General features: G+C 40.1%; 1 protein-coding gene across 6 annotated transcripts in view; it reads right to left on the bottom strand.

The window, feature by feature from the left end:
* FAM217B (family with sequence similarity 217 member B) overlaps positions 1 to 12,394 on the bottom strand; it is a 130,736-nt gene that overhangs the window by 70,436 nt on the left and 47,906 nt on the right. For all 6 annotated transcript variants that reach the window (XM_069243413.1, XM_069243411.1, XM_069243412.1 and 3 more), the window contains 2 exons: positions 6,946 to 7,057; positions 5,706 to 5,791 (listed from right to left, as the gene is read on the bottom strand). In XM_069243413.1, coding sequence (XP_069099514.1) covers positions 5,706 to 5,791; positions 6,946 to 7,057 — 198 coding nt within the window. The remainder of the gene's footprint in view (positions 1 to 5,705; positions 5,792 to 6,945; positions 7,058 to 12,394) is intronic.

The raw sequence follows: 12,394 nt of genomic DNA on the forward strand, positions 1-12,394 counted from the left end.
TAGAGTGGGCGATGACTAAGTCATTGGGTTGGGGAAAGGGCTTACACTGCTTGAAATGCATAGAGGGTGGCTCAGGCTTTAAAGACTTTTTTTTCAGAATGATAGGCCATGGATAGATTTGAATAAAGAAAGATTTCAACCGATTTTACCTTTGAGGCTCACAAAATCAAATTTTCTTAATAATACACTATTTAGAGTGCAGCTGTATGGACAATAAATAAATCTTGCAGATCAGCTGCAACCCTCCAGAACTCATGTTTTATGGTGAACGTCTGCAACGTCATCAATAGGTCCCAATACTTGGAAAGCTAGTTCGTAGTTGTGGTTACTGCATTGCTGCCCAATCATTTAGCTATGGTTTGTACTTCTGCAAGAGAATCAAGGCTCTGTTTCAACCTCTTGGAGGGTACTTGGAATACATCTGAAATAGGCCCCCACCCCCACCTGGACCACTTCTAGAACCCTGTGTATGATACCATAAGTCACAAACTGATCATATTTAGCCAGTGCTTAAACATGCGGCTGCTGCAATTAAATGTGCAAACACGGAATACTGAGGCAGCGTAATCCTGAAGCCATCTCGGGACTCTTTAATCCCATTAAAATCTCTCCTTGCCCCTTCAGCCCACTCTTGCAGCTTTCTGCCTTTTCCCATTGTGACGCTTTTTCATTTTTCGCTTCATCCGTCTTTCCCAAAAGTGTATTTCGCTAGCAGCAAATGCTTGAGGCAGAAGAATAAGCGCCGGCCCTCAAAAATAAGTGCTGGAGCTCCGCACCGGAAACAACAAGCACGAATTAAGCACTGTATTTAGCACTTCTTCCTGGAACTTGCATAGTTTTAGGCATCACCAGAACAGAAGTATCAACGTATGTTCCGTACCCCACCCTCTCCAGCATAGATCTGCTTTTTATTTGTCCCTCACATGAATTTTGACTATTGTAGAGTATCAGCACTTCATCAGTTAATGGAGAGAGTCCTACCTTTGGCACTTCCAGCTGTTTTTGTGCTTTAAGAAAAATCTGCCCGTCCCATACGAGACAAGGCTTGTCCAAGTCTTTCATTCACTGCCCTACGTCTCCCAACAATTAGGAAAATATAAAAAGGTGGAATGGTCCTGGTGGCAATGAATGACGATGATACTTGTGAGAAAATTCTAAGCTTATTACCTGACACAAAGGAGCTGCACACCCACATTTGGCACATTCTTGTGCTTCTGGATTTGAAATTTATGATCGCCACGAGATGTAGGAAAATACAAGAAATGAGGAAAAAGGCTTTAAGTCAGGGCATTGCAGTTTCACTTCTATTTCCCCTAGATTTAGAGTTGTGGTGAATAGGTAAATATCGGAGTTTATAAATGTGGAAGCTGCAGAGTCACTGGCAGACAATCTTAAGTAGCCAGCTGAGAACAGTTGATAACTCAAAGACAAACTATGCTTGTTGTTTTAATGATACAGTAGAGTCTGTATGTTACCCAAGGATATGGTAGTATTTGGGCTTTTTGCCTAATGTTCTTTCATGATTTGGGTGGTAAATGGAGATTGGAGAATTTTCCACCGAGCGCCTATGGTGGTTAGGTGCTTTCTCCCCCATTAATTTCCTCTATCCTCTGGTTCCCCTTTCACCGATTCCCACCTCTGCTTCAACACTCACCACCCACAGATGGGGACAGGCATAATCCATGACCTCCACTACCCCTATATCTCCCACACATGATGTTTTCTCCTCTTGTGTCTTCTCCCTCACTTTTATTTTCAATCCCACAAAAAGCCTTTGGTGAATCCTGCACCAGCCTGGGCAACTACTGCACCCTTCCCCTGTTTAAAGGCTTCCCATACAAATCTTAATAGTGGCTCTGCTTTACATCAGTTACAGTAGGTGGTCATAGCTGTTACTGTAGGCAATAATTGTTGTAATGCGTACTACTGTTTCATTCTTCTTTTTCCTGATTATGTAGAAGCCTACAGTGTACCTGTGTTGGTACACCAGGTACAGTGACTTAGATCACACAAAACTCACTTGCTTCCCTCACAACACAGATCCAAACTCATATACATCCAATTAACTCCCACACACTCTGAACCTACCAAACACAAACTTCACATCATGCTTATTGTTGCACACTCTGCAGTACTCCATGCTCCAGCAAGTGCAGGCTTCATCATCTATTACAACCTTTACACAGTCTTCTTCAAAGAAATATGGCTCCCCTCCACATCCTCACACACTGTAAACTTTTCACTTCCCACAGGCCTGTGACATCCAGCATGCAGTCCGTGCTCATAAAATGAGAGGGCGGCTTCGTGGTCATTTATAAGTCCGACTGGTTCTGTGCCACAGGCAAGTATGCAACACTGAACTCTTTGATACTCTTTGGTCACTTCCCACACTTTGCTGCAAAGTCTACTATGTTTCACCTCATCTATAGACCTTCTGGACAAAACCAGAGAAATTCTCATAATGCCTCACAACTTCATCACCACCACTCATCAGTGACTTCAACCACCCAGACAACTCAAGCATGAAAAAACAAGATACAACCTACTCAATCTCACTGACATACTCCACATTATGCAGAAAATCACCAAATTAACCTACTCCAAAGGCCACATTTCAGAACTTGTCCACCCAAAATCATCAGCCATCCAATACAAACCACACCCTAGACCAGAGGTCTTCGAACTGGGGGGCGGGTCCCCATAGAGGGGCCTCAAGAGATACCGGGGGGCGGCAGGCTCTTGCCAAAAGATGCATTATACAAATAACAGGGCTTTGTTTTAAGCAGAAGCAAGTTATTGCAATTTTAAAAAGGTAACAGTATTTAACTGCAATGTTTAAATAAGCCTAGACATATTTTAATATTGCCATCTTTATAAAATAATTGTGAAAAATCCTGAGGGAGAGCCCAATGATTTTCTTTTTCAACTAGGGTGGCGCGGCATTAGAACGTTTGGAGACCACTGCCCTGGACCAACTATCTTGCCATTCCCATCACCATGCTCAGCGTCCAATCCACACATTCAGGTCAGCCCCAAAAGAGAACAAAACTTCATATCCTTCAAAGAATTTTTCATAAACAATCTAAAGCTCATAATCATCTCATGCCGTGCCACCTACGTGTTCCAATACTAGCACCCTTCTAAATAACTTCAAAGCATTTCTAAAAAATAAAAATAAAACATGCTGTAACTATAACACATAAGTGCAAGCTAAACCCTTCACTACCCTAGTACTCCAAAGACTTCACCAATACAATACACTGCATATGCAGATAGGAAAGAAAATGGAAGAAAAGCAGCATATCTGGAGACCTCATGCTAGTGAAGTACCAAAGCAAAGTTCTATACCAACATCATCAATAAATTTGCCAAAAGAAGCAGAACAAAAACGTTCATGCACTGTATCATGCCTGTCTTCCTATCCCACACTCCATGAACAAATGCAATGCCATCAACTACTTCACTTAAATACAGAAGGAAGAATGTCATAATCACAACACCAAACCTTTTTTTTTTTCTTCAGACACCCACTCCTAAGATATATTCCGCAATGGCCATCATTCCAAACCCTCTCAAAGACCTCTCAGACATCCTCAAGTCCCTCACAACCATCACCTATGAAGATGCCTCATTCTCATCCTTCATCAAAGCTCTTTCTTCCCCACTCACCATTGCCAACACCTGTTACTCAACAATGCATCTTCCCTGAAGCTCATAAGACAGGTCACATTCTCTCATTCCTGAAGATGCCAACGCTATCCGCCCATCACTTAACTACACTTCTTCTGCAAAATAATTGAATAAAGCAGTCTATGGCCAACTTCTAGATCACATAAACCATCTTCTGCATCACTATCACCCTCTGTCAGATCACAATGCAGCATGGAAACAGTTAATCATAGATGATACCCTCTTGAGCACAGACAAACCCTGCTTTCTCATATTACTGGGGTTTGCAGCTGACATCAACCACCCACCCCACCCCACCCTCATTCACTTCCTAAAGTCTCAAATCGGATTGCCTCTAAAAGGAGTTCACCGGTTCTCCTCCAACCTATTCAACGGATACCATTTAATCCATGTGGGCACCTCAAAGCCTGAGTCCATCTTTATCACCTGTGAAATTCCCTACGGTCAAATCTTGTTCTCCTTTATCTTGAGCTCTACATAAACCCTGTAGGGCTCTACTCACAGATATTAACATCACAATTCATTAATACACTGACAACATACAACTATATTTTAAGGTCTCCTCATCTCCAGACATCCAGTGCCTCTAACACTTCCTACCTCTAATACAGGCCTGGCCAGCACCTATCTGAAGGTGACCCCCAACAAAACAGTATTTCTGCTATTTGCCAAGAACAGAAAGCAACTATTAGTCAAACCCAAAACTTTTACCCAATGCCAGGCCCCTGAGATTCACGCTAATCATCAGCTCTCACCCTCAAGGAATAAATCATCAACAAATCCAAAGTCGTCTGGTACCAGTGTTCTCTACTTAAGAAAGTGAAACCCATCATCCCAGGAAGTGCCTTAAGAACTGCTGTTCAAGCCGTTGTTCTCTCACATCTAGATGGTGGAAATGCACTGAACGACACCCCACAATAATCTTCACTGCCCCTCCCCTTAAAAGCATCCTACAAGCTGCAGCACACCTCAGTAGGGGCCAGATGAAATATGATGTTATTGTCTCCACCCCGATGAATCTCCACTGGCTCCCATTGCCAGCCTGCACCACCTTTAAAACTGGCTGTGTCATCTACAAAACCATCATGCCCGACACCCCTGCCAGAACTCTAGATACCTGGCTGCTAAGCTCACCATCTCCAATGGTTCTTAGTACTTTCATAGCCAGGACAAAGTCAGACTGGAGAGAAAGAAGTGCAAAAAGGAAAGAGCAAAGCAATAAACATACTCTATCTATGCACTTAGGATGTGGAATGATATCCCCATATTTAACAGGACTGCCCTAACCCTACTCCAGTCAAAAAAGCTGAATACTTATGGCTTTAAATACAATTATATCATGATGCATTTACAGTCCACAAAAAGGCTAGACTTCCTGTCACATGATGACTGTGCCTTAGCTTTTTAACCTATACAGCGCTCCGCTGCCTTTCAGCTAGGTGTAATCTATATAAGTATCATATACATATATAAACAGTTGTATTTACATTTGAAGACTACAGTAAAGATAAATTGTAAAAATAAAACTAATAAAATAGGGCTGTTCCATTAAACAGGACCACAGTGCTTTTGTTTGCCACATGTTAAAGGCATTGTGAAGGGACCTATGGTAGGCGCTAACAACATGCTTAATGTGCTGGGGTGATGTTTTTGCTTAGGTCTTCCCTTGGTGGGTACCTTTACACTTATCCTATTCCACAGACTGCAGTGGAGTAAAGAGAGTTAAAAGGCAAAACAATATAGGGCATATGTTGTGATCCACTGAAACAGTAAGGATTTGAGCATGTATTGGTAATATTGACTCAATAAAAATAACACTATAATACTATAGCAATGGCAGAAGCATGCTATGTTAAAACTAAGTAGCAAAATATCTGACATGTCTGCAACTGCTGTCTTCTTTTAATCCTAGAAGAAGCAATTTGGTTGCTGGCTGGAGTAGTCTTTTTGTGCATGTCTTAAACGACACCTCTGCCCTTAAACCTAAAAAAAAAAATGTATAATTGATACAATACCTATTTTGCTGATGAGCTAGGCATATCCTGTCCCCCTCGCTGACAAGGGGACCTGTTGGAGTATGGCTGACTTGACTTTGTAACACCTGATGAAGTACAGATAGGGTAACATTACATTATGAACAAAGAGAAGTAGCATTAATTTTTTTGTGTGAAAAATGTATTTACGACTTTCACTTACAACAACTTAAATCAGAACATCTCAAGAAAAGTAAAAGGGAAAATAGACCCAAACACTATCCCTCATAATATAGCACAAGGCTTCAAACTCTGGCAATTGACATGTTGAAAAGCTCCCAGCAGGCAAATTAATAATGTCTTGGAGGCACTGGTGGCTGGCGTAAAGACTTTGCCTCAGCCTTGACCTACTACACATGTGGGTAGGATAACACAAAACTTCAACATTTTCTACATGGGTGATGGTGCTGAGGCAGAGTTGCTCCAGATCACTCTGGGAAATTCAAGCACTTCCTACCCTCATTTAATTTTTGGGAGGGTATTTACCAAACCATCACTGCTTGAAGGATGATAATCCAATGTTTGAGGTGGTTCGACGTGGGATTTCTGCATGTACCTCCCATTACAGAATGAAGTGTTAGTTTGTTTTAGGGTGGTGTATTAGATCGTTTTTTCATCTATTTACACTTTTACTACCAATCTTTTTCAGGTGGTGACACTTGGAAAAGGTCAAATCTAGCTCTTCTTAGAAGGAATACAATCATCACTGACAGCAAAATGATGCATACAGTGGCCTTCAAGCAGCCAAGGTTGTAGTAAAGGTAGTGACCTTACTGAACACATGCTGGAGGTCCAAAAAAATGAAGATGAATGACAGTCTGTGATTGGATACTAGGCAGAAAAATGAGTGCACTGCGGTCTGATGCCCCTTCCCTACTGTCATATTCTATGTAGCTTTCCCCAGACCACTCAACAATGCTCTAGAGACCAGTGTGTTACTTTGTATTTAATGCACTACAACGAAGGCTTCAGAAGTGTTTTTAGATTCCTGCCTTGTGTTGGCTAGGAAATTATATTTAATGGAACTTAAAGTAAACATTAGTATGCCTAAACTAGTTTTACTGGCACCGGGTATGTCAGGGAAATGATAATGTTGCAAAGGTAAACATGGCGGATGTCTACAGAAATAAGGACAGGTGAAGGATCAGGAATAATAAATCGGAATGGAGAAAAAAGGGAGGAGAGAAAAATTGTCACTTTACCCGTTATACAAGGACCTTACCTTTTGAGACTTGTTTGTGATGCTACTACCCAGTTTGATAGGAGGAGGTCTGATCGGGGTCAGCAATGGCTTTGGGTCTTTGCTACCAGAACGATTCCTGGTGTGCTTGTTACTGAAAGAGATCAAATTCATTTTTATAAATCATCTACTTTTACAAGTGAACAATTTTACCGAAGATGTAACATTTGGAAAAAAGTACTTAAATGATATGTTTGTATTACTTAAAATGATTTTCAACTTCTACTCCACAAAAACATATGCATAGAGTTATAACAAGGATACACACAATGGTTTTACAAGTAAATTTTGTTCATCTGTTATTTTAAATTGTGAAGAGGTCTTCAGTGTTTCAAAATCAAACACTGAAAACAGAAGAAACAAATAAGTGAAAATAAAATAACGTTGCTCAAAATTAAAAGTAGCTGTCAGTAACAAAAGTCACACTAATAAATTATGTTCTAATAAACAAATTGAGAAGGACTTCAGAAATGTATTCAATTTTTAACCACATGCATTTACTTGGCCACAATGACTGTGACAGAAGGATAAAAAAAAGCAATTGTTAAAGATTGTTACTGTCAGTGAATGGAGCAGGGCTATAGTTATTGTTTCAGACATATTCCCAAAAGCTTTGAGTAAGATACATAGCTCTCTGCATTACATAGGGAGGAAAATCAATTTCATGGTGTGGGGTATAACCTTATATATTAGTGAAAGGAAAGAATGTATGATACGTGGAAAGTTGCTTCATTGAGAAACAGCCAGAAAGCATCTGCTGTCTTGGAGTAGGAACTCAAGCAGCTGAATTCTGAACTCTTTTTCGAACTGCAGGAAACGGGTGAACCTGAGCCTCAACAGAAGTGGATGTGTTCAGAAGCATGGTGGGGCGGGGTGGTACAGAAATACGGCTTGGTTAAGGGTCCTTTTGTATCATTTTTGGAATAAAAGGTCTTGCTTAGGCTTCGTTCCATGACAGAGTTGGCAAAGAAGCTTTTTTTAACTGCAAATACCCTGTAGATGATAAAAATTATTCTGTAATAGAAGAACAGCCATTTTAGTCCTCTCACAGTGGGTGAATTGACTGGATCCGTAATCGTTAATTTGACTTGATCAGGTGTGTGAATGTCTGAGTGCGTGGGGGATTGCAGTGCTCATGGTGTTTGCGCTACCTTTCTGGGATAAGACAATGGTGTGATATTTGCCATGACAGGGTAGGAGTTAATGTTTTAAATGACATATACGGCTAGATGTAGGGACACTGGTTGTAAAATACCAGTTGGAAATAGCAACCATTTCATGCAAAAAGTGTGTAATTTTGTAAGCCAACCTATGTATTATTAAATCAGTCTACAAAATTACAAATTGGAGTGGTTCTCAATCTAATCCACCTACTCAATTTTCATGAGACAACTGCCTCCTACTACAACTGAAACATTAGTTCGGAGTGATGTCAACAATTACACAGCAAATTTGAAGTAAAGATATTTCATAGAATAAGTTGAAGTCAAATAATAATATTCGCCATCAATAGTTTTTTTTCATATACATCCATTCATTTCCATGGTAGTTTTGTATTTTTCATATGTACATACAACCCATGCTCAGTGAAAAAGTAATCGCATAGTTAGAGACATGAAGAGAAACATATAGGTGTGTATAAAACAAAGACATGGTAAAGGAACAATAGTAAATTCTAGTTTGCTATTTTGTTCAATAAAGGTCTTTGGTCTCAGAACAGCAAAGAAAATTAATTGTAAATCAGACTAACTGTTGGTGCAGTTTCGACCCGTAATTTTTCAAAGGGTCCTCATCAGGACAAACAATTCATTAGCAGAGCCATAATTCAAATATGCAATTGGATTAAGTTTGAAAAAAATTGAGTGGTATCCTTGTTCAGGTTGTATTGATTTAGCAGTAAATTAGTAAAATTACTTTTGAAGAGGCTCCAGGGATAGGTGAAACTGTGCACTGTCCAACACGACTAAGGAATGGGGGTGCGGTGAGGGGGGCGGTGACCATGGCCAACCTGGAGAGCCATGCCTGGATTCCGAACTACTACAAACCTTGCTTGATAAAATCCTGGCAGTAGTATCAGCTCAGATCACAACATTATGATACGAGGATCACAATCTTGCCTTAGTCTTCAATAACCATAAATAAGGCTCCCTGTTTTACGTTCTTTACTGATTTTTATAAACACAGACAGAGAAACATTTATTTTCCTGCCTGTATTTATTTTTTAATGTGGCCATAAATGAAAACTGGGTTGTGTTTTGAGTGATTCTAAATGCTGTCATTCATGACTGCCGGGCCCATATCTGTGCAGATTGACAGGTAAGGGGGTTCAAAAAAATAAAGGACTTTTAGTAAAGAACCTTAAACAGAAGTAGATGTGTACAACCTTGATACTAAAATTTGAATGTTTTCTTATAAGTGCATATTTTATCGTGTGAGTGTGTTTAAATCATTGAAACCTGTCAGGCATATGTACGCATTTTCTTTTGTTAAATGTAGGAATATACTCCCTCCAGCTTCATTTTTTCACAAAATGGAAAATAAATATGGATAAATGCAGATAGAATTAGCAAAAAATAAATATGTACAAATACAGACGGAAATGTAAAAAAAATAGATACCATAAAATCAGGAGCCCTAATCATCGGTAGATCGCAAATTGTCACTCACTACTAGTGGTGGGCAACAAAAGGATGGTTTCCATAATATATATATTTTCACTGAAAAACGCAAAGGTTACAGGGACGTTATAGTTAGGTTCTGAATTTACACACACAAAACCATAGATATTCAGCTGCTATAGTTAGAGTTATTTCAAGTAACTATAAATCGTGCCTATGGCCAACCTTGCACTTGCACCTAACCCTGCTCCACCCATGGCCTTTAGTGACCAAATTTAATTTTCCTTTAATAACTCCAAAACGGATTTACACCAAATAATAAAAAGCATGATCTGCATACCAAGATCTAGCATCCTATCAAATGTGCTGTAACTCCGTTAAGCTATTCGAGCTATGGGAAAATGCATGGGGAAAACGCATTTTGGGGCCCCCCTTTTTTCTGAGGCCCTGCTTGATGAATCACCCCGAAACTTTCAAGACAGCAGCTGAAGTGAGTGACATGATAATTATGAAAATATCATGAACTGATGAAGATCCGTCAAACGGTGCCATAGTTATTGGCAAAACAAAAAAGTATTTTCCTATGGAAACTAGGTCCTAGCTATAACTGCCTTCTGACCATCAGTAGGTGATTTTATATATATATATATATATATATATATATATATATATATATATATATATATATATTTATGATACAAACAATAGAGTATCAGGATTCTGACAGGCGCTAATCCCCAGAACACTTGTACCCAACCAGTGGAAGTACAGCCTTAGGGCCTGATTTAGAGTTTGGCGGAGGGGTTACTCCATCACAAACATGACAGCTATCCGGTCCACCATATTACAAGTTCCATAGGCTATAATGGAATTATAATACAGCGGACTGGATATCCATCACGTTTGTGACAGAGTAACCCCCATCCCCTACCTCTAAATCAGACTTTTAATCTAACAGAAACAAAACAGGTCTGAGAATTAGTTCCATCATAATTTCTTGTTCCCAATATTTCTTTTATTCTTTGAATATCACAGCAAAACTGCCAAAGAGCCAAAACGTGTTTCAAGACACAGTGTCTTCTTCAGGGCTGTTCAACACAACAAATTAGAATAGTGTTACACATGGTGCACAAAATATGTTCAACAAACAGCATTTATCATATCCAAGAAAATGCATACATCACTAAAAAAAAATCCTGTTCTTTGCAAAAATGTTAACAGTATCCTATCATAAAACATTTTACCATTCAGTTAGCGAATTAAGCAGATATGGTGTCTTAGCAATAATTACTTCACTCTGACATCTGAAACAACACAGCAATATGTATATGCTCTTTATACAGCGTAACCAATGGAATTATTGATAATCTGTAGCACCACCCATTGGATTAGGGTCTCCAATAATCTGTTTTATCCAAAAATCCAAACAGAGGTAGTCTCTGAACTGTGAAAACCCTTAAAAGCAGAACTCAACTCCCTCTCCCAAAGCAAAGCAGCAACAGTGCTTTGTGCAAACAATAACTCTTACTAAAATGATTAGCCCATCACTAATGACTCTGGGATTAAGGCTAAATGAGGGGATCCATCAGAAAAAAATGTTCTCTCTGGTCTCAGGGCCAAGACCCCCCTTGCATATCATAGGATGTCTTAACGTTTACTGATTGGCCTGACAGAGTCTCATCCCCACAACGGTTTACTTTACACAGTGGTCACTTGGACTTTGCAAAAATCATTACTTTTAATTTTAATTTATCTAGGATTAGTAACAAGAAGTTCAGCCTCCTCCCTCACTGCCCCCTTGACTTCATTAAAAGAAACACTCTTAACCTGAACAGCCACTGTGCAGTCTAGGAACAACAGCACTTAGCTATTCTCCAGCTTAAACAGATCCTGTTATACATGCTTTCTATAAAGATGTTGCGGTCTTGGTAGTGGAAGACCCTGGCCACCACAGGTCTGGGAGCCCAACCGGGTTGGTGAGTAGGAACCCTTCGTGCTCTTTCCATCACAAAGAAGTTAATGAGGCCCTGTGAGGCCACCACCGTCTACTCTGCCCATCATCTCTGCCTACAGCCATTGTTACAAGTAGGAAAAAACGCCCATGGCTTCAACACCCTCTAGTCAACAACCTTTATGTTATTTTGTTGATGTCTACCTTCAGAGTCCTCAGCTCTATATTCAAGAAACAAACCCTCTCAGTGAGGGACAACATTTGCTGTTATTACATGATGGATGCACGGCAGATCCGTTTTAAGGAGTCTATTGCAGTCTTTACCTTGTCGGCTAGCTTATGTTGATCAATATGGGGATGCCAACATTTACAGACACAGTGTCAATTTTTGATTCAAGGGTTCCCCTAAAATTTGATACTGCTGTCAGGATTTTATCAAGCTAGGTTTCTAGTGGTTCAGAGAGCAGGCAGGCCTCTCCAAGTTGGGCATGGCCATACTCCTTACCACCAATTCAGTATCTGAGCCCTTTTCAAGGGTGGGATGTCCCTGAACACTCAAGTCATTGTTTTGCTTGGGTCCGAAGGACACAGTCAACACTGCACTAGAGCAGGCAACCAGTGATGTAATCTCATAAGGGTATTTCAAGGAGTAATCACTCTGGGGGTTAATAAGTGCAGAGGGTCTCCCCTCCAAAGTCCAGCAGATGCGCACAACCAAAGGAGGTAGAACAGCATATGCCATTGCAACCCAAATCTGTGTATATGTGGTCACCTTGTGTATAGTCCATCACACATATCCTATCAATAGATCATAGCATAGTGGGGGTGCTGGTCCAGACATCCAGGTCACCAGAGGGACACC

The sequence above is a fragment of the Pleurodeles waltl genome, chromosome 7, assembly GCF_031143425.1.
Source record: "Pleurodeles waltl isolate 20211129_DDA chromosome 7, aPleWal1.hap1.20221129, whole genome shotgun sequence".
Lineage (NCBI taxonomy): Eukaryota > Metazoa > Chordata > Amphibia > Caudata > Salamandridae > Pleurodeles > Pleurodeles waltl.